We start from the raw sequence: 23,856 nt of genomic DNA, 5'->3' as shown, positions 1-23,856 counted from the left end.
TGCAGGTTCACGCACAGTGATTGGATGGGAAATGACATGAGTCATCAATTTTCATAGAGATATCAACATCATAATCAATGTGAACAGAAACAACCAAGTCTCACAATTGACATACCTGTTGCCGGTTTGCCGGGACGTGCCCACTTGGTCCGGCAGGTAAGTTAAGCTCGGAATGAAGATCTGTCTCCTTGTCTGGTTGGAGGTATGATAGGACTGAATTCGATTCAAAGTCCATATCGGCTTCCAAAGCATCAAGCTCTGCATTATTCAATATACAAAATGAGAACAGAAAACAGAGAACAGCGTTGCAGTATGATACAATGCACGACGCAAAATCAGTTCAGGGATGACAACCGAAGTGCCAAAGAAACGTTTCAGATAAAATCCCAGACGTAAGACTGATATAAGTATAAAGCTGGTAACCACTGCAAGGAAAACTGGTTGGCCAAGTAAGCTTTTGAATTATCTGAGAACAAAACACTACAGAATAAGAGACATACCCCCCCCCCCCCCCCCCCCCCCCCCAATAATTTCTTCCTCATCGATGTGATCTGGGACATTGTAGCTTATACCAAGAGTTTCCTGTATTTCATTGCTCACATCCATAAGATCCATCATCTCGTCTAGCATGCTCTACGGATTATAAAAAAAGGTATGGATTCAGATGTAGTTCAAACTGTTAGATGTGTATAGTCCCTTTTCTGTATATCCCCAGTGTATAAGGGATTTCCTGCACTTTACGACACATGTATATGTATTGGCCTTTGGTCCTCAGTGAAGATCTGTTGCTCATTATCCAATATGGTATCAGATGCTAGGTTAGCCTCTCTCCCGCACGATGCAACTCCGTGCGTGGTCCGTCCTAGCCGCCGCCGTTGCTAGGCTCCGTTTCTAGTCTTCCTCTTCACCGGCTGCTCGTCCCAGTCTTCTTCTTCATCACCGGCTGCTTCCAGCCCGGCTGTGCTCGGCCCCGTCTAGCTCCCGCCGCCTGCCGTGCTTGGCCCCACCCAGATCTGCAGCCCCTGCTGCCGAACTCCGGCTCGTCATCCCGTCCGGCCACCGCTCCCTCCCCGATGGGCTACCGCCGCCCCGTTCCCGCCCAGGTGCTGGCCCCTTCTCCGCCGGTTCCCGTCTGGCTGCGGGCGCCCTGTTCCCGCCCAGCTGTCGGCCCTCCTACCCACCGGCCATGTCGGCCTCGTTCCCGGGCGCCCCTCTCCGCCCAGCCGTCGTTCTGCCCGTGGCTGGTCCAGCCCGTGGCTGGCTGGTCCGCCAGTGGTCGATCTGTCTGCTTCTCGCTCGATCTAAATCAAGTTATGTGTCCGTTGACCAAAAAAACAGAAGAGAGCTCCTTATGTCTTCTTCGGGCTATGTTGTTGTTCCTCGGTGCTCTGTGATCTTCGATGGCACCAACTATGCTAAGTTTGTGGGTTTCATGTGTATCCATATGCGCAGTCCTCTTCTGTGGGGTGTTCTCTCTGGCCCGCCATGCGCTGTTGCTCCCGTAGCTCCTACCCCGCCAGTACCGCCGGTCCTTGCTGCTGATGTTTCCCAGGCTGATCGGGATGCAGTCAAGGCTCTCAATGACGCCGCGGTTGATGCTTATGATCAGTAGATGTCAGCTTATTCAGATGCTCTTTCTTCCTACCGAGATGCTCTGTCTGCTTACACTCAGTGGTGCAATGATGATGCTCGTGCTGCTGATGTTCTTACTGCGAGTGTCCTCCCTCAGTTTGCTTCAGAGTTTATGGGCCTCAGCACCGTTGCAGCAATGTGGTCTTATGTCAGTCAGCGCTATCAGCCCTCTGGTGATGCTCTCTACTTATCTATGGTGCGTCAGGAGCATGCTCTTCAGCAGGGTGACTCTTCTGTTGATGAGTTCTACACACAGACGTCTGCCATCTGGCGCCAGCTTGACTCTCTTCGGTCAGTTGTTTGTGGAGCTTGCCGCTGCTGCCAGACTATGCGGTCCGATCGACTTGGAGTTTCAGCGTGTCCATGAGTTCTTATCTCGCCTTCGCTTTGAGTTTGAGCCTCGACGTGCTCACTTGCTTGCTCGTGGTCGTGTTCCTATCTCGGAGGTCCTTGCTGAACTTCGTGCCGAGGAGACCCGCCTTTGTTCTGCTGGGTTGCTCGTGGTTCCTTCAGTGTTGGCTGCCCGCGCTCCTGGGCCATCTGCTTGTCTCACTGCTCCACCGCTCCTGCCCACACCTTCGGGGGGGGGGGGTCGCCCTCCTTATGTTGAGAAGGGATGGTCACACCGTGACACCTTCTATGACTACTACTCCAAGCCAGGTCACCTAGAGTCTGATTGTCGCCAGAAGCAGCGAAATCAGAGGCGCTTCTTTTCCAGTGGGACTCCTGTGTCGTCATCGACTCCATCACTCACTAACCAGGACATTGTGTGGCTCAAGCGCCTTCTAGGTTCCTCCGATTCTTCATCGACAGGTTCTGCTGCTGCTGTGACTGCTTTCACCACTTCATCACCGCTGGCATCTACACCGTCAGGTACATCTTCATGGGTTCTGGACTCTAAAGCTTCCTTTCATATGTCCTCTGATTCTTTAGTGTTGTCTTCTCTTCGCCCTCTTGAATCTCCTATTAATGTTCTTACTGCCGATGGCACATCTCTTCTTGTTGCTAGTCATGGTATTCTTTCCACTCCATCCTTTTATGTTCCTAGTGTTTCACATGTTCCTCGCCTTACTATGAATCTTTTTTCCGCTGCCTAACTTACCTATTCTAGTTGTCGTGTCATTCTTGATACCGACTCTTGCTCCATTCAGGATCGTCGCACCAAGGCTTTGGTTGGTGCTGGCCCCCAGCGCCGTAAGTCAGAGGGCCTTTGGGAGGTTGAATGGCTTTGTGTTCCTTCCGCTGCCACCACTTCTACTAGCTCTCATGCTCTTGCTGCCTCTTCGTCTGCGTCCTTCCAGCAGTGGCATCATCACCTTGGTCATATCTATGGCTCTCGCTTGCCATCTTTAGTGCGTCAGGGCCTCTTACGGTCTGTATCTGGAGATTTTTGTTTACATAGGAATGGTTGTAGAGTTGGCAAACAGACCCAATTACCTTATCCTACCAATGAGTCACTACTAGGGAAAACCTTATACACAGAATCTTAGCAGTAGCGCGGCACAAAAAGAGGCTGTACTGCTAAGTAGTAGTAGCGCGGGTTGTGAACCAACGCTACTACTAAGTTGATAGTAGTAGCGCGGGTTATCAACCCACGCTACTACTAAGTGTTCTCCACCGCGCCCGTCCGGACAAGCAGTAGTAGTAGTGCGGGATATAAACCCACGTTACTACTAACTTGATAATAGTAGCGCGGTTTGTAAACCACGCGCTACTATTATGTGGTCTTCATCGTGCCTCCCGTGACATGCCGTAGTAGCAGCATGGGGTATAAACCCAGCGCTACTACTATAGAACCACCGACGCATGACGCCAAATTCCCCTCCTGACCACTCCGCCCGCTCTTCCTCTCCTTTTTCCCAGGTCCCCGGCGCCGCCGCCCAACGTCCCCACCAAGCACCACCCGTCCGCCACCGCCACCGCTTCCCTCTCCCTCTCCACCCGCGCGCGCCGCCTCCCCCAGCGCCCCGTCCCCCTCGCCGTCTCCTCTGGCAGACGGGGTCGGCCCCGCGGCGGCGACGCGGGGCGACGTGTACCTGGGGCGGCAGCTCGCGGCCGCGGCCGCGACGGGCGCCCACACGCGCACGCCGGAGGAGGACGTCGAGAGGCGCCGCCGCCGCAAGGAGAAGCGGAGGGCCCTGGCCAAGAAGATGACCCCAACACACACTCCCGCTCCCATCCTCTTCTCCCGGGATGCAAGCAGCTGCAAGGAAGGGCGCGGCGGCGGCGGCGGCAGCGTCGGCGTCCTTCCACTCCACCGCCGCGGCGCTCTCAAAATCCACGGTGCGCCCACGCTGACTTTCCCCATCCATCTCTTTCTCCCTCTTTCTTGTTGCCTGATGACGAACCAATTCGATCCACGCATCCAGTTCAGTTCTCGCTCTCCAAATCCCATTAGGATTGCTATACTAGATAGGCTGTAAAAGAGGAATATTTACTGCCCGGGATCATCATCACAGTCAGCTTAGCAGGGTGATTAGTTTGCACGCTTCAGCAATGGAAGCTCTATCGTGCCGTGCATTTTTCAGGTCCACTGCACATTTGAGGTCTACCTCAATTTCATAATGAAATTCAAATTGGGGGTTCCATTAATTTCACCCACAAAAAATTGAGTGCCCGAGGGCTTGCCAAATGCCAAGTACAGTAGCATATGCGTGTATTCAATAAAACTATTTGGGATGTGAGCTTGACCATGGTTCTGTAATTATTTTTGCGCAGCCTCGTATCCGGTTCAACGTCCGTGAAAAGCGCACAGACGCGAAGAATGCCCTTAAGAACATTCTGCTTATCAGAGCATGGACTAACATGACACAGTGTGTTTCCTTTCGCCTGTCGTCGCTGTCGGCAGTGAAAATTCGATGCCAAATCACACCTGATGGCTGATGTAGTGTCTGCACTAGGAAATGAAATTCTAAAGTGACAATTTGTTTATCTTGACTGTATGATTGCTGGACGTGACAACATTGTCTTGTTTGTATCTTGTGTGAGCAGAAGAAGAGGCACAACCAACTGAAGACCGTGCTATGCGGGCGGTGCAAGCTGCTGTCGCACGGAAGGTGTTTGACGAAATGACCAAGGTAAGAGTGGCTTTCATAGTTCTAGTACTACTTGGTGTTTTTGTTTCTCTCTGTAATGTACTAATGTGAGTCTAATGATTAAATGGGAGGCGAGACGACATCGTTGCTTGGACTCAAACGAACCGTCGGCTCGGCCGCTGCCTGCTGCGGCGATCGACCTCCGTAGGTCATTTTCTAGGATTTGATAGGGTTAATGTGACACACTCCCCGTAGGTCATTTTCTAGGATTTGATAGGGTTAATGTGCTACTCTTATCAGGCATGTACTTTATTCTAATCAAATTTGATAGGGTTAATGTGACACAATACCCGTAGGTCATTTTCTAGGATTTGAAAATAACTGCTAGTACTTGTGTGCAGGCTGCTAATAGTAGCATACTTTGTTCTAATCAGAATTTCTATTCAATTCAATCCGGAAAGCCACTCTGTTAGTAATACAGAACTAGCATTTATTTAGACTGAAAATATGCACTGTAATTTAATGTGGATTTTTGCCCAGTAATGTGTATTCCTTCTCTTTTTGGTTGCCGGAATTTAAAGTGGTTTTGGACTGTAATTTTCAGTAATGTGTCACTTCTAGTTTACCTGAATATTCTTGTATTCTTATCAGTTTTTGTGCCCCATTCTAAAGAAGTTCAGTAAATGTGTACGTCCCATTCTGTAAATACTCCCTCAGTTCCTAAATATAGGGTGTATAGTTTTTGGCACGGAAATTAAAGAACGCACATGGAGGGAAAATTTCACAAGTTTTGGGCGAGATTGCACCTAAATAATTGACATGAGAAAATAAAGGAGCTTGACCTATATAAGGAAATGTAATCAAATCCCTTAAGAAATTATTCAAACGAGTGGTGAAACGCAATACACCTTATATTTTGGACTTTTTCTCAAAAATCTATACACCTTATATCAAGGAACGGAGGGAATACAATATTTTACAAACCATTTAGATACAAAAACCTGATCTTTTGTTTTCTTTTTCACAAGAAGCTATTTTTGGCTTACATGAAGGGATGCATGCTCTTCATCTTGCAGGTATGACTCATCCTCGCATTCTTACTCCGCCTTTGTTTCCTTCGTCTTCTTGATTCTGAAATTTTAAGATAAATTGTAAGTACTCAGTATCATGTTCTTAAGCAAAGCTACTGTTTTTTTCTTGAATTACAGTGTTTTGTCTGACCTATGTATAGTGTCAATAAAATCTAAATTTCAAGATGGAGATACATTTTTTGGTGGCATCTTACATCACAGTCGTTGGTCGTAGGATTTTAGAAAAAACACTGTATCAGGAATACAAGTGTTTATGAAACTACTGTTGTTGGTTTAGCCAAACACCTCACAGTTTCCAAAACTATAGTTTTGTAGAAACCATAGTATTCTGATTGAGCTAACCTGTGGGAGTCAAGGTGCGTACGCTCCTTGTCTTTTTCACTTTTTAGATTAGATTGAATAACAAGAATTGCCAATCAACTGTAAAAAAATTAATTACCAATCTGCATGCACAAGACATATATCTTTCTCATCATTTTAAACATTAACCATTGATACTCCAAGCATACATTTTCTGAGAATTACTCCATATATGTAGGCTGGCAGCGGTGTTCGCTAATCACCATGGAGAAAGTAAAGACCTCTGGCTATTACTATTGATTCGTGTGCATGTGCTAAAAAGTAAGAAAATACCCTACTAAATTTGGACGCTGACGAGCACTAACAAGTTTTCACTTTCCCGACGTGGCCACAGGGGTGATCGACGCGGACTACCGCTGCCTGGTGGGCGTCGTGCTCTTCAACCACTCGGAGGTGGACTTCGCCGTGAAGCCCGGTGACCGCGTCGCACAGATGATCGTCCAGGTGATCGTGACGCCGTAGGTCGCCGAGGTGGAGGACCTCGATACCATCGTTTGGGGGGAGGGAGGATTGGGGTCCACCAGCATCTGAACTCCGAGCCTTGGTAGATACATCTAGAGAAGTGGTATCTTTAGGCTGCTGGTGGAACACTAGGAAAGGTACCCACCTTTGGTTGTGTGCGTTTACTGTTAAATGGAATCACGTGATCTCTTGCAGTTGAGATGTTCAATGTTGCATCCATGAATGGTGCGAGTGTTAAGATGGTCCTGTGACCTTAATTTATTTTGCACTGGACGTGTCATTGATCTTCATCCATGAATGTTGCATCTAATTTTTTTTAATTCTTAATTTGTTAGTAGTAGCGTGGGGGGAAAATGTGTGCTTCTAGTATTTAAGATACTAGTAGCGTGTGGTGTAATAGATGCGCTACTACTATTCTGTTATTAGTAGCGCGGGCTCCAAATAGTAGTAGCGTGGGTGGCATCCGCGCTACTATTAACTTTTTAGTAGTAGCGCGGGTCGCCGCCCTCGTACTGAGGATGCTTCCCCTGATGTGCCTTCCTCCTCTGGTGCGCCTCCCTTCACGCCTCCCCCGGTTCATAACCTCCATGCTCGGCTTCGCCCCCGCCTGATCGCTATTCTCCTTATTGGTACAGTCTCTCTGTTATTGCTGAGCCCACTTCCTATCGGACTGCCATGACTCAGCCTGAATGGCAGCTTGCGATGGCCGAAGAGCTTGCTGCCCTTGAGCGCTCTGACACATGGGATCTGGTTTCCCTTCCATCCGGTGTTCGTCCCATCACCTGCAAGTGGGTCTACAATATTAAGACTCGCTCCGATGGTTCTCTTGAGCGCTACAAAGCTCGGCTTGTGGCTCATGGCTTTCAGCAGGAGAAGGGACAAGATTATGATGAGACATTCGCTCATGTGGCCCACATGACCACTGTCCACACTCTTCTTAGTGTGGCTTCTGTTCGTCATTGGTCTATCTCTCAACTTGATGTCCAGAACGCTTTTCTCAATGGCGAGTTACGTGAGGAGGTTTATATGCGGCCACCACCGGGGTACTATGCTCCTGATGGCATGGTCTGTCGACTTCGCCGCTCTCTCTATGGTCTTAAACAGGTCCCTCGCGCCTGGTTTGAGCGTTTTGCCTACGTGGTGACTACCGCTGGCTTCTTGCCCAATGATCATGATCCTGCGTTGTTTATTCACACGTCTCCTCGTGGTCGGACTCTTCACCTTCTCTATGTTGATGACATGATCATCACTGATGACGACTCTGACTACATTGCCTTTGTTAAGGCTCGCCTTCGCGACCAGTTCTCATGTATGATCTTGGTCCACTTCGCTATTTTCTTGGGATTGAGGTTTCCTCGACCTCTGATGGCTTCTACATGTCCACTAGTAGAAAAAGGGTCAATCGTGAAGCACATTAGTGCGGGTTTGTATTTGAGCCGGCACTAATGTATACATTAGTGCCGGTTCCAACGGCTAGCCGGGCCGCTTTCATTAGTACCGGTTCGTGGCAAACCTTTAGCACCGGTTCGTGCCACGAACCGGTACTAATGAGAGTGGTGGCAGGATGTTGCCAGAGTGGGGCCCCTCCAGCACCTTTAGTACCGGTTCGTGCCACGAACCGGTACTAAAGGTCGTCCTATATAAACCCTTCGTCCACCAGCACTCTGTTCTTCCCCCTTTCCCCTCTCCGGCCCTCTCCTCTGTTCTTCCCTTCTTCCTCTCGAGTTCATCACAAAATTTGCCCAAAATTTGTCAAGATTTGAAGGCCCTCATCCATTCAAATGATCACAAAGGTTAGCAACTTTGTCCTTTCATCTCTCATTGCTAGATTAGCTCTTGCATTGGTTTATATAGTGATTAATTTGTGAGTTTAGTAATTTGGGAGGATATATATATATGTGCTAGTATTTGATTTATATGCAATTTGAGGTCAAAAATAACACTTAGTTTGCATATGTAGGTGTGGTTTACTTAGTGCCTTCTAAATCTCCATCGTAGCCACCGTCGATCGCCCGCACCGTCCCGTCTCCGGCACCACCTTGTGGTGAGCCTCTTGTTCATGAAATTTTATATAAAAATTGATGTTTGTGATTTGGATATATAGTTACTCGTATAATTATCTTACCCGTACGTTGTTTTTTATACATATAGTGCCATGGTTTTGATATCCGTCCCCGTCGGCCCTAGTCCTTGTTATGATTCGGATGTGGTATGTATATTCTCTTTTAAAACTAGTTGCATTTCGTGTTTATGACAAATTATGCCCATCAAGTTGACATAGAAATTTTTTCTAGGAGGTATCTGAACCTGAAATTCCAACCGATCCTATTGCCGAGAGGTTAAATTTAGTTGAAAGAGAAAACGAGTACTTGAAAGAAAAATTGAAAAGAATTGAGGGGGAGAAGATGGAATTGGAGTTGCATGTTGCCGATGTCGTCGATGATCACAAGATCAAGATGGAGAAAATGCGCTTGAAGATTAGAAAGATTAGAAAATATGCCATCGATAGTGAGGCTTGGTATCATTATGCTGTTGGATCCATTGTTACCTTAGTTGCGATCTTGATCGTATTTGTTGTTGCATTTAAATGCTTTAGCTAGAGAGTTATTTGTTTGTTGCATTTAAGTGTTGTATGAACTTTATGTATGAACTTGTATTAATTTGGTCTATTCGGTGTTGTGTAATGAAGATGAGCCGGCAATGGATGTACGATGACCGATGCTCTCCCCAGTTCGTTGAGGGCGTGCGTACTTTTCTGCTTGCGGCTGAGGCAAACAAGCGGGCGGATGGTTTTATGCCTTGTCCATGTGCTCGCTGTAAGAATGGTCACAATTACTCTACGTCAAGAACCATTCACATCCACCTGTTTAAGACCGATTTCATGCCCCATTATAATGTTTGGACCAAGCACGGAGAAAGAGGGGTTATGATGGAAGACAATGAAGAAGAAGAGGACGACGACAGCTATCCTGGCCATGGGTTCCCTGAATACGATGATACAACAATGGGGGAAGAAGCTGAGCCGGTAATGCGGGAAGAAGCTGAGCCGGCAATGCGGGAAGAAGCTGAAGAAGAGGCATCAGATGAGCCCGTTGATGATCTAGGTCGGGCCATAGCCGATGCAAAGAGAAACTGCGCAAGTGATTTGGAGAAGAAGAAGTTGCAGCGCATGTTAGAGGATCACAAAAAATTGTTGTACCCGAATTGCGTAGGTGACAAGAAAAAGCTGGGCACCACACTGGAATTGCTGCAATGGAAGGCAGAGAATGGTGTATCTGACAAGGGATTTGGAAAGTTGCTGGTAATGATAAAGGATATGCTTCCAGAGGACAACGAATTGCCCAAGAGTACGTATGAAGCAAAGAAGGTTGTCTGCCCTCTAGGGTTAGAGGTGCAGAAGATACATGCATGCCCTAATGATTGCATCCTCTACCGCGGTGAGTACGAGGATTTGAACGCTTGCCCGGTATGTGGTGCATTGCGCTATAAGATCTGCCGCGATGACCCTGGTGATGTCGAGGGCCGGCGCCCCAGGAAGAAGATTCCTGCCAAGGTGATGTGGTATGCTCCTATAATACCACGGTTGAAACGTTTGTTCCAAAACAAAGAGCATGCCAAGGCGATGCGATGGCACAGAGAAGACCGTAAGAAAGACGGAAAGTTGAGAGTACCCGCTGACGGGTCGCAGTGGAGAAAAATCGAAAGAAAGTATGGGAAGGAGTTTGCAGATGACGCAAGGAGCGTATGGTTTGGTCTAAGCGCAGATGGCATTAATCCTTTTGGGGAGCAGAGCAGCAACCATAGCACCTGGCCTGTGACTCTATGTTTGTATAACCTTCCTCCTTGGTTGTGCATGAAGCGGAAGTTCATTATGATGCCAGTGCTCATCCAAGGCCCTAAGCAACCCGGCAACGACATTGATGTGTACCTAAGGCCATTAGTTGAAGAACTCTTACAACTGTGGAATGGAACAGGTGTACGTGCGTGGGATGAGCACATGGGGGAAGAATTTGACCTAAAGGCGTTGTTGTTCGTGACCATCAATGATTGGCCTGCTCTCAGTAACCTTTCAGGACAGACAAACAAGGGATACCGCGCATGCACGCACTGTTTGGACGATACCGACAGTATATATTTGGCTAATTGTAAGAAGAATGTGTACCTGGGACATCGTCGATTTCTTCCGAGCAGGCATCCCGTAAGAAAGAAAGGCAAGCATTTCAAAGGTGAGGCAGATCACCGGACGAAGCCTCGCCACCGTACTGGTGCTGATGTACATGATATGGCCAAGGATTTGAAGGTGGTCTTTGGAAAGGGTCCTGGTGGACAACCTGTTCTGAATGACGCTGACGGACGCGCACCCATGTGGAAGAAGAAATCTATATTTTGGGACCTGCCCTATTGGAAAGACCTCGAGGTCCGCTCCGCAATCGACGTGATGCACGTGACGAAGAATCTTTGTGTGACCCTGCTTGGCTTCTTGGGCGTGTATGGGAAGACAAAAGATACACCTGAGGCACGGGAGGACCAGCAACGTATGCACGGAAAAGACGGCATACATCAGGGTCATGCAAGCTACGCTCTTACCAAAGAAGAGAAGGAAATCTTCTTTGAATGCCTGCTCAGTATTAAGGTACCGTCTGGCTTCTCGTCGAATATAAAGGGAATAATAAACATGGCAGAGAAAAATTTCCAGAACCTAAAGTCTCATGACTGCCACGTGATTATGACGCAACTGCTTCTGGTTGCATTGAGGGGGCTTCTACCGGAAAATGTTCGATTAGCCATTGTGAAGCTATGTGCATTTCTCAATGCAATCTCTCAGAAGGTAATCGATCCAGAAATCATACCAAGGTTACAGAATGATTTGGTGCAATGTCTTGTCAGTTTCGAGTTGGTGTTCCCACCATCCTTCTTCAACATCGTGACGCACGTCCTAGTTCACCTATGCGAAGAGATTAACGTTTTGGGTCCTGTATTTCTACACAATATGTTCCCCTTTGAGAGGTTCATGGGAGTCTTAAAGAAATATGTTCATAACCGTGCTAGGCCAGAAGGAAGCATCTACAAGGGCCGTCAAAATGAGGAGGTCATTGAGTTTTGTATTGACTTTATTCCTGACCTTAAGCCGATTGGTGTTCCTGAATCGCGGCATAAGGGCAGACTGGATGGAAAAGGCACGCTAGGAGGGGAACAAATAATATGTATGGACGGACATTCTCTCACTAAAGCACACTACACAGTTCTACAGAATTCCGCCTTGGTGGCTCCGTATATGGATGAACACAAGAATTTGCTACGCTCCAAACACCCGGAGCGGTCTGATGACTGGATTACACGTGAACAAACCAGGAGTTTCGCCAGCTGGTTGCAAGCACTTACCATGCATGACACCTCTATTGAAGATGACCTGTACTTGCTGTAACAGTTACCATCTTCGAATATAATGACTTTCAAAGGGTACGAGATAAATGGTAATACATTTTACACGATCGCCCAAGATAAGAAGAGCACCAACCAAAACAGTGGTGTCCGCTTTGATGCAGAAACCAAGACGGGAAAGGAAACATATTATGGTTATATACAGGACATATGGGAACTTGACTATCGATGTGGTTTGAAGGTCCCTTTGTTTCGGTGCAAATGGGTCAATATGACACGAGGCGGGGTAACGGAAGACCCGCAGTACGGAATGACAACAGTGGATCTCAACAATCTTGCGTATGCAGACGAACCATTCGTCCTAGCCAATGATGTGGCACAGGTTTTCTATGTGAAGGACATGTCTACCAAGCCAAGAAAAAGAAAAGATAAGGAAGCGAATGCATCGTACGATGAGTCAAAGCGGCACATAGTTTTTTCTGGGAAGAGAAACATCGTGGGAGTGGATGACAAGACAGACAAGTCAGAAGATTATGAAAAGTTTGATGAAATTGCTCCATTCACAGTGAATATTGACCCAAGCATCCCGTTAAATGATGAAGATTTTCCATGGCTACGACGCAAAGGGACACACGCGAAGAAAAAGTTTCACACCCAAAGATCTGGGATGTGATCGGCTTAGCTATCATCACTTTCTTCTGTGTTTCACACCCAGGAGGGAATCTCTGTAATAGTTAGGGTAGCTAGTTATGTGTTTTGGCATTTGAAACGCGAAGAAATTTTATGTGCAAGCAAATTCTTTCATGCATTTATTGATTTTTTCAGCTAAATGACCCTGAAATTGAAAAGCATTTCAAATGAACTCAGAAAAGGATGAAAGTTGGCATGGTATCATAATTTCACCCACATAGCATGTGCAAAAAAGTAGAGAGGGTTACCGCAAAAACTGGATACACTTCGTGTACAAAATGGACAATCTGTTTCGAAGTATCAGGGTTTCGGACGAAAACTCATCCGTTACAAAGGCATTTCATTTTTAAATAACTTAAGCATTACCAAATTGAATATAATGATAAAACACACAAATATTAAACATAATAAAAAAGAATCACTGGAAAATGTATTTTTAAAGTTAAGTTATTCACAAACTAGTGATTCACACAAATTTCAAATAATTCAAAATTTAAACTATTCAAATTTAAAAACTACCGGCACTAACTGAAAGTTTTCTAAAAACTATCAAAAATATTCACAAAGAAACTCTAAATACAGCAAAAAACAACTAAAAATAAATAAAACAAAATAAATAAAGCAGAAAAGAAAAAACTAAATGAAAAAAGCCCACCTACCGGGCCACAGCGGCCTGCATATGACTAGAAACCAAACCTGTTGTTGGGCCAGGATGCAGGCCCGCAAGCCCAATAGGCCCCACAGGGCAGAGTAGCAGAGGTAGGCCCAGAAGGCCTGCATTAGAGAGGAGCTCGAGACAGCAGCGGCGGCGGGGCTTATAAGCAGGTGTGAGCGCCCTTCGGCTAACGAGGTGGGACTAAACTTCTGCGCCCCTAGCCTGGCAGCGCACCCCCTTTAGTACCGGTTCCTGGCTCCAACCGGTACTAAAGGACCCCCCTTTAGTACCGGTTGGAGCCAGGAACCGGTACTAAAGGGGGGTGCTCCCCCCCGCTTGGCCTGGCCAAAACAGGCCTTTAGTACCGGTTGGTGGCTCCAACCGGTACTAAAGGTGTCCCATATATAAGAAGCACTTCGAAAATTTTCAGTTTCTCATCTCCCACTTCTCTCTGCCGCCGCCCCCGTCGCCGCCCCCGTCGCGCCGTCCCCGTCGACTCCGCGATGCCCCCGTCCTCGTCGCGTCGTCCCCGTCGACTCCGCGGCACCCCCGTCGCCGTCCCGGTCGCCGATCCCCTCGCTTCGCCGTCGCCGTTGCCTTTGGATCGACCTCGCCCTCGCCGTCGCTGTCGCCTCGACCTTGCCCGCGCGCGCTGTGAGCCCCTCCCCCGGCCCCTCTCCTCCCTCCAATCGATCGTAGCGCACACCGGCGCCGGCGCCGGCGCCGACCATGCGCACACACACGCGCGCGCACACACACACACACACTACATGCACACACACACACACACTACACACACACTAGACGCGCACACACACAATTTTTCTGTTTTTAGCTTTTAGTTTTTTCTGTTTTTCTGTTTTTCATACAAAGTTTTAGATGAATTAATTAATTAGATTAGATTAATGTCAAATAGTATGTAGAAATGTTAGTTATAATATATATAATGTCAAATGTTATAGAAATGTTAGCTATATAGAAATGTTAGAAATTTTGGAAATGTTAGTTTTAGCTAACTAGATGAATTAGATTAATTTCAAATTGTTAGACGATGATCGATGTTTTTTTTAGTTTCTTATATTTTTAGTTATAAAATTTAGAATTTGCAAATATGAAATCATCACAATCCATCATTTAAAAAATGTTACTTTACTTTTGCGGCATATAGTATTTTGTTGTCGACGATGCCCGGCCCGCATCCTCGCCGTCGACACGTCCGCGACGACGTCCTACTTCAGAGGACCCATGTCCGGGACTGGGCTCCGCCGGGCTGGCACTGGGAGGTGCTACCTTGAGGGGCGCGACGCTTGGTGAGGAACCCGGCCCCGGGTCCCGTCGTCGACCCTCATCTCCTTTGGTGGCATTCACGTGGGCCACTTTCGGTGCGGAGGGAGCCGGCCCCGCCGGAGGTGGTACGTCGCCGTGTCAGGTAGGAGGACGAGCACGTCCGTCGCGATTATTCGAGATTATATCTATTATTCGAGATTATACTAAATTGTTTTATATTTCTTTTGGCATAGTTAAATAAAAGCTATGGCGGACAATACCGACAGAGATAGAGAACAGACCATGCTCGATATCATACGCGGGCCAGATGATGATCAGAATGAACAAGATTTTGACGGCTCCGAATATCTAAACAACACCGGAGAGGGTGATATGATATTCGATCGCGACGACCGAGAAGATGAAGTCATGAACTACGACGAAGAACATGCTGATCCTGAAACAACAAACACCGGCGAGGTATATCTATTTATATAAGCAGGAATCTGGTGATCATCGCATGTTTTAAATGAGTTGAAGATATATTAACGAATCGATCTTTCTTCTTTCAGCCATCCGGATCGAGCAAATCTTCAGGCAAAAGGACGAAACGAGGCCCGAACAAAAAGTTGAAGGAGGGCGTAAAGTACAATATCGAGGCAATCAGACCTAATGGCGAACCATTAGCGCCTAAGAAGATTGCGGACAAGTTCGTTCGTCAGTGCGGAGTTATTGTGAAGGACCAACTCCCGATCTCCCTTCAAGAATGGAGAAAGCCAGCTAATCCACGTCCAGATGTTACTTTTGTCGACGAGAAGCAAAAAAATCTGCTTTGGGATACTCTCATGGAACATTTCACCTTACCAGATAATTTCACAGAAGCAGACGTGCGGAAAGTCAAGGACGCTGCTTTTAGGAAGATGGCGGTTGCATTCAAGAACCACAAGAGAATGACGTGGGAGAAGTACGTCAAGGGAGGAAGGAAGACTCCCGTATTCGAGGGGATACTAGAGAATCAAAGTGCTCATTGGGACGATTTCGTGAAATTCAAGGATTCAGAATTAGCTAAGGAACGGTCGAGAATAAAAAAGGCCAATGCCGAAAAAAGGATAAGTTCCGTAAGCTGGGGCCAGGTGGCTACGCGGTGGCAATGCCTAAGTGGGATAAGTCTAAGAACGAGATGGAGGATGCAGGTGTCACTCCGGTTAGTAAGAGCTGGCCCCCCAGGTGTAGGACTTGGTTCTATGCGCATGGGGGGGAGTTGGACCCGAAGACAGGCAATGTTTCGACGAAGGCATGTCTGAACGGAGCCGACGATGCGCTACTTGTTGCAATAGAAGAGGCTCGATCGGGAGTGTTCCAGCCCAACAGAGAGAACGACGAGCTTACGCGTGCCCTGGGAAATCCTGAACACCCGGGAAGAACACGAGGCAAGGGCGCTATTCCGTGGTATGAGGGGTCTTTGGACTGGAACGCCGACTACAGAACCCATGCGAGAAAGAAGATTGCGGAGGAGAAGAAGAGGAAGATGGAGGAGGAGCAAAGGAAGCTCGACTATGAACGCCTTCAAGGCCTAGAAGCAAGTCAAGCGGAATTGGCAGCTAAATTCCAGCGGCAGCAGGAGCAGATCGACTCACTTAGCCAGCAAAGGGGGTCTCAGCAGCTGCAGCAGCTAGCGAATGATCCAGCATTGGATACCACCGCCCCATCCATGCCGAGAAGCAGCGTGGGTTCCGCCCCGGGCGACGCAGTAGTGCTGGATAGATACCCCGTGGATGACATCACGGAGAACACTAACTGCGAGCTACACTTCAAAATGAAGAACATATCCATGAAGGTGGCGGACGCCGTTGCTTTTTCAAATTCCCCCGAGGCAACCTTCCATTGCAACCCGATTCCAGCGGGCTATGCTCGTGTCTTGGTTGATGAGGTGGTGGACCAATATTCGGGGCTAGAGCTTGACATTCCTGGAGGTGATGAGGAGCACACACTCGGAGATGCCAAACATCGTATCATCCTATGGAGAAAGGATTGCATCATTTTTCGAAGGCCGCCGACACCGCGTCACCCGACTCCTCGTCGAAGTCCACCACCGAGTCAGCAGACTCCCGCTCCTCCAGTCCACCAACGCGTGAGGCCACTCCTCCTCCTCCAAGTCCGGCAAAGTGTCAAGCCACTCCTCCTCCAAGTCCGGCACAGCTTCAGTCCACTCCTCCTCGTCCAACTCAGCCCCGTCAGCCGTCTCCGCCACCTCAGCAATCGCAGAAGAGACACCCCGCAGCTATGGTGCGTAGCGGTACCAGTCGAGGTCATAGTACAGGAAGTACAGGCGGAGGCAAGCGATATAAATATGGTCCAAACCTCACTACTCCTCTTCCTGTGAGGGCTTACGACAGGACCGAGGAGCAAACCGATGCCATAGTGCGGGCAGAAGTCGACGCCCATTTTGGACCGAAACCGCCACCGCCGCCAAGGGAGAAAGTGCCTGTGGAAGTAGTTGACCACTTCATTCGTATGGCTCAACCACCAACTCCTAAGCCTGTTGACACAGACTATGAGCGCCACATCAGGAAGTTACATCGACAACGTCTACAGAAGGAGGCGAGCTCGAGCTCGAGCAAACAACAAGCAGCTGTCGAAAAATGCGGGAAAACCGTTGCCCAGCTGGGAGAACGGGCGGCGCAATTGACCCCCCCGCTTGTTGTGCCGACAACACGTGACAGTACGCGCGCCCAATATTATTGTGGCCAAACAGTTTACGTTCCCGAGGTGGGCGATGTGGTAATAACCCAGGAGCATATAATGCAGTCTGAAAAACTCAAGATCACTGTTGGACAACTCCTCGAGATCGAGGACATGCCTGTGATTACAGAGGAGGAAATAAAACGGAAATATGTTCGGGGCCAACCTTTGGTCAAGCCAGAAGATGTCAAGAAGCTCCCAACGAGAATGTATGAATTGCATCAATGGTACATGGACATTACCAAGAGATCCGATCGAGAGTCCCTCATGGTGTATGTCAAGAAGGATCATTACTACCATGAGAAAGCTTTGGCCGTTGAGTATTCTGAACTGTTTCAGTTATACAATCAAGACGCACTCGACAAATCTATCGTTAGTTGCTATTGTCTGTAAGTGATTTCTTTCTGTAATTAATTTAAGTCTCAAGCTAGCTGTAGTGATCCTTTTGATCAATCATTACCTGTAATTATCCTCACTATATTCTTTTCTGTGGTATTATGCAGGATGAAGATGTATGAAATGAGAAAAGGTGGACGCTATGGCATTGGGTTCATTGACCCAAACACCGTTAATCAATACACATGGAAAATGAGCAAGTATTATGAAAAGCACGTAGAGGACAACATGCTAGAGTTCTTGAAGGGCCTCAAATACAATGAAGATACACTACTTCCTTACAACTTCGAGTGAGTCACACTTTCTTGTACTACAAATTCTCTGTTTTGCCTACTAGCTAGCTACATGTTTTTTCTTACATATGCCCGCTTAATTAAGACATGCAAACGTGTGTGCATGCAGATTTCACTGGATCTTGTGCATCATTAAAGTTGACGCCGAAACAGTTGAAATACTGGACTCGCTACTCAAAGCAAATAGTGACTACAACATCTTGTATGGGATAGTCAACAGGTAATTTCAATCATTATTAACTATATATCTCGGCCTATTTAGTTCGTCATTTCATGATATGAACTATTTAATAACCCCTTTATTCATTTTCTTTGTCGGCGGGCAGGGCTCGGGCAAGGTTCATCAGCGTCACGGAAGGCGAATGGAAACCACAACTGAAATGGTTTCGATCCAAGGTAAGTAATTAAGTAGTACAAGCTAGCTAGCTGGCTGCCATCTCTTTAATTATCATGCTTGATTAATTATTATCTGATCAAATTAAATTCCATTCTCGTAATAAAGGCCCTGAAGCAGGCGCAGGGGACTAATCTGTGTGCATACTGCGTTTGCGAGAACATTCGCATGATGGCGTCCGAAAGGAACAGATCTCAAAGACAGGAATGGGTACGCTTGTCAGAACACTATTCACAATTTTTACACCATTATCGATATCTAGTCACATAACTAATACACATGCATATTGATCTCCTTCTTAACAGTTCAAAGAGGTGCGGGACAAGCTCCTAGAAACGGAGCGCGTAGAAGCACTTCAAGAGGAAATAGCGGGATTTTTGCTCGACCAGGTCATAAATCCGAAGGGAGAATACTATTACCCGCTACCGCCCCCATGAACCACTTCCAATTATCATCGTGCTCCGAAGGCACCAATTAGGCTAATGCCACTGGCTCCGAAGGCAACATGCATATGTAGGAGAAATTGTATATAGCTATACATGTGTGTATGTGTAAATTAATATGGTGGTTTGTGAGACATTGATGATATATATATATGATTGGTTCTACTAGAAATTCTATATATATATATATATATATATATATGCATAACGTGTACAATGTGTAGTACCGTAAAATACCAGCAAACGAAAAAGAATTAAAATGGAAAACACAAAATTAAATGAAAAAGAAATTATAAAACCAAAAATCCCCCAAACATTTTAGTACCGGTTGGTGTTACCAACCGGTACTAAAGGGCTCCCGGCCCCCGGAGCTGGCTCGTGCCACGTGGTTGCCCTTTAGCACCGGTTCGTGCTGAACCGGTACTAAAGGGGGGGGGGCGTTTAGTGCCGAAATGTTAGTGCCGGTTCCGAAACTGGCACTAAAGGGCCTTACGAACCGGTGCTAATGGCCCGTTTTCTACTAGTGGTCCCACGAAAAGTATATTCAGGATCTTCTTGCTCGAGCTGCGCTCGGTGATGAGCGCATTGTTGTGACTCCTATGGAGCTCAATGTCCAGCTTCGTGCCTCTGACGGTGACCCTCTTCCTAATCCCACTCGCTATCGTCACCTCGTTGGCAGCCTTGTCTATCTTGGTGTTACGTGTCCTGACATCTCCTATCCCGTCCACATCCTGAGTCAGTTTGTTTCAGCCCCCACCTCTGTCCACTATAGCCATCTCCTCCGTGTTCTACGATATCTTCGTGGCACGATCTCTCATCGCCTTTTCTTTCCCCGCTCCAACTCTCTCGAGCTCCAGGCCTACTCTGATGCTACCTGGGCTAGTGATCCCTTTGATAGACACTCGCTGTCTACTTACTGTGTCTTTCTTGGTGGCTCTCTTATTGCCTGGAAGACCAAGAAATAGACTGTGGTTTCTCGCTCGAGTACAGAGGCTGAGTTACGAGCGATGACTATGTTGACAGCTGAGGTGATTTGGTTATGGTGGTTTCTTGAGGATTTTGGTGTGTCTGCTCCTACCTCGACTCCCTTACTGTCTGACAGTACCGGTGCTATCAGTATTGCTCGTGACCCGGTGAAGCATGAGCTCACCAAGCACATCGGTGTGGATGCCCACTTTGTGCGTGCTGCTGTGCAAGATCAGACTCTTGCTCTTCACTATGTGCCTTCTGAGTTACAGTTGGCGGACTTCTTCATGAAGGCACAAACTCGAGCGCAACATGTCTTTTTTCTCTCCAAACTCAGTGTTGTTGATCCACCATGAGTTTGAGGGGGGGGGGTGTTAGATGTGTATAGTCCATTTTCTGTATATCTCCAGTGTATAAGGGGTTTCCTGCACTTTACCACACATGTATATGTATTGGCCTTTGGTCCTCATTGCAGATCTGTTGCTCATTATCCAACACAAACAAAATTAGGCAGGAAAAATAAGCACGCAAATAAAGAATCGGGTACACTGAAGGATGTTGCATACATCTATATCTTCAATCCTGACAGTTGTCATCATCCGTTTCAACTCTTTATTGGCAGCCTTCATTACATTTATCTGCAAAATGAAAGACACTTCAACACTAGTCTGGGAACTAGAATCATAATCTACCAACCAAGAACTTGGTGGGAAACTTAAATGAAAGACGCTTAATCATACAATTTGTTGAGCATCTTTATTTCCTTCCGATGCGCAAGCAACTTGGTCAAGATTATAGGTTTTGTTGTAAAGCATGTCACATTCACCTTCGTGTGCGATGGCGGAAAGCCGTACCTCAACTCGAGGGGACGCCGTATGTGTTTATAGGTAGGGGCGCACCTCCCTGATAGCGCATACAGTTTAGATTACATCTTGGAGAGGAAGCTAGGTAGAGATAAGATTACAAAGGGAAGATAAAGATAGATCCTAGCTAACCAACTCTACCAACTACCTAAGATGATCTGGTGCGGCTGCCTCCTTGTCACGCACGTAACAATGTTGTTTGACACCCTCCCTTAATCACAACTTCATTAAGTTGAGATTATATCTGAAAGTCTCAAAGCTTCGTATAGGCAAGGCTTTTGTAAACACATCTGCAGTCTGGTCCTGAGAATGTATGAACCGAATGTCTAGGAGTTTATTAGCAACTCTCTCTCTAACAAAGTGAAAATCTATCTCAATATGCTTTGTTCTTGCATGAAAAACGGGATTTGCTGAAAGATAGGTTGCACCCAAGTTATCACACCACAGACATGGAGCCTGAGCAGTTTTCACACCGAGCTCCTTAAGAATGGATTGAACCCATATAATTTCTGCTGTAGCATTGGCCAGTGCCTTGTACTCTGCCTCTGTACTGGACCTGGAAACAGTGGCTTGCTTTCTGGCACACCAAGAAATCAGGTTAGGTCCAAGAAATACTACAAAGCCACCAGTAGACCGTCTATCATCCAAACATCCTGCCCAATCTGAGTCAGAGAATGCACTAACAAGAGTGGAGGATGACTTGCTAAAATTAAGACCAATGCTCATAGTATCTTTCACATATCTGACTATACGTTTTGCAGCAGTCAAATGAACTGTGGTTGGTGCATGAAGGAATTGACACACTTTGTTGACAGCAAAAGAAATGTCAGGTCGTGTGAGTGTTAAGTATTGAAGTGCACCCACAAGACTTCTGTACCTGGTGCTGTCTTCTGAACTCAAAGGTGTTCCTTCTGTGAGAGACAATTTTTCTGTACTAGACAAAGGAGTAGTAGTAGATTTACAACCTTGCAGCCCAGCTTTTCTTACCAAATCATTTGCATATTTTTCCCGGGAGAGATGAAGTCCATCCTTGTGCTATTTTACTTCAATCCCTAGGAAGTAGTGCAAATCACCAAGGTCCTTTAGAGCAAACTCAGTAATTAAGTCCTTCAATAATCCTGTTATTGCCTCATCAGATGAACTTGTGACAATAATTCCATCAACATATATAAGAACAAATATTGATGTATTGGACTTATTGTAAATGAACAGTGAAGTGTCAGACTTTGAAGGAAGAAAACCAAGCATTTGCATCTTTTTACTGAGACGAGAATACCATGCCCTAGGAGCCCGTTTCAATCCATACAGTGCTTTATCAAGATTGCATATATGAGAGGGTGCATGTTTGCTTTCAAACCCAGGAGGTTGTTTCATATAAACCTCCTCTTCCAGAACACCATGAAGAAACACGTTCTGTACGTCTAATTGTCGAAGACTCCATCCCCTGGAAACAGCAATAGACAAAACAAGACGGATGGTGGCAGCTTTTACAACTGGACTAAAGGTGTCCTCATAATCTATGCCATACCGTTGTTTAAAGCCTTTAGCAACTAGCCTTGCCTTGTAACGATGTAACGCCCTCGATGCGGCTATATCTCCCACGTGTCGAAGCACGACTTAGAGGCATAACCGCATTGAAAGCGATGTCGCAAGTGAGGTAATCTTCACACAACCCATGTAATACATAAGGGAAAGAGATACATAGTTGGCTTACAATCGCCACTTCACACAATTACATGAATAAAGCATTACATCATCCAGATACAATCAAGGTCCGACTACGGAACCAAAATAAAAGAAGACTACCCCAAATGCGACAAGGTCCCCGATCGACCCCAACTGGGCTCCACTACTGATCAACTAGAACGAAACAACACAAAGGACACGATCTTCAACAAGCTCGTCCCGAGCTGGGTTGCGTCATCTGCGCGGACTCATCAGCACCTGCAAACTGGTTTTGGAAGAATCCGTGAGCCACGGGGACTCAGCAATCTCGCACCCTCGCGATCAAGACTATTTAAGCTTATGGGTAAGGTAAAAGTATGAGGTGGAGCTGTAGCAAGCGACTAGCATATATGGTGGCTAACATACGCAAAAGAGAGCGAGAAGAGAGGGCAAAGCACGGTCGATAAAAGTATGATCAAGAAGTGATCCTAGACAACCTACGTCAAGCATAACTCCAACACCGTGTTCACTTCCCGGACTCCGCCGAGAAGAGACCATCACGGTTACACACGTGGTTGATGCATTTTAATTAAGGTCAAGTTCAGGTTTTCTACAACCAGACATTAACAAATTCCCATCTGCCCATAACCGCGGGCACGGCTTTCGAAAGTTCAAATCCCTGCAGGGGGTGTCCCAACTTAGCCCATCACAAGCTCTCACGGTCAACGAAGGAATAGACCTCCTCCCAAGACATTCCGATCAGACTCGGTATCTCGGTACAACAAGACATCCTCGACAATGGTAAAACAAGTCCAGCAAGACCACCCGATGCGCCGACATCCCGATAGGAGCTGCACATATCTCGTTCTCAGGGCAACACCGGATAAGAAATCCGTACAACTAAAACCAGCCCTCGAGTTTCCCCGAGGTGGCGCTGCAAGGGGCTCTAGTTTGGACCAACACTTAGACAAGCACTGGCCCGGGGGGGTTTAAAACAAGATGACCCTTGGGATGCGCGACTCCCAGGGGAAAAAGGCTAGGTGGCGAATGGTAAAACCAAGGTTGGGCCTTGCTGGAGGAGTTTTATTCAAAGCGAACTGTCAAGGGGTTCCCATTATAACCCAACCGCGTGAGGAACGCAAAATCCAGGAACATAACACTAATATGACGGAAACTAGGGCGGCAAGAGTGGAACAAAACACCAGGCATACGGCCGAGCCTTCCACCCTTTACCAAGTATATAGATGCATTAATTAAATAAGATATATTGTGATATCCCAACAAGTAAACATGTTCCAACAAGGAACAACATCTCCATGTTCCAACAAGGAACAAAACTTCAAACTTCACTTGCAACTAACAACGCTATAAGAGGGGCTGAGCAAAGCGGTAACATAGCCAAACAACGGTTTGCTGGGACAAGGTGGGTTAGGGGCTTGGTTCAACAATATGGGTGGCATGATAAGCACGTGGTAGGTATCGCAGCATAGGCATAGCAAAAGAGCGAGCATCTAGCAAGCA

At 46.9% G+C, this 23,856-nt stretch overlaps 1 protein-coding gene across 1 annotated transcript in view; it reads right to left on the bottom strand.

Annotated features, from left to right (window-relative positions):
- LOC125532597 (vacuolar protein sorting-associated protein 60.1-like) overlaps positions 1-23,856 on the bottom strand; it is a 46,122-nt gene that overhangs the window by 6,714 nt on the left and 15,552 nt on the right. Inside the window, exons 3-6 of the mRNA XM_087534256.1 lie at positions 20,548-20,639; positions 20,374-20,445; positions 501-633; positions 116-258 (exon numbers count right to left, since the gene is read on the bottom strand). Of these exons, the coding sequence (XP_087390382.1) occupies positions 116-258; positions 501-633; positions 20,374-20,445; positions 20,548-20,639 (440 nt within the window). The remainder of the gene's footprint in view (positions 1-115; positions 259-500; positions 634-20,373; positions 20,446-20,547; positions 20,640-23,856) is intronic.

This window comes from Triticum urartu, chromosome 1A (genome assembly GCF_056163025.1).
Source record: "Triticum urartu cultivar PI428250 chromosome 1A, HENAU_Tu73, whole genome shotgun sequence".
NCBI classification, from domain to species: Eukaryota; Viridiplantae; Streptophyta; class Magnoliopsida; order Poales; family Poaceae; genus Triticum; species Triticum urartu.
This window is presented reverse-complemented; position numbering and strand designations above follow the sequence as displayed.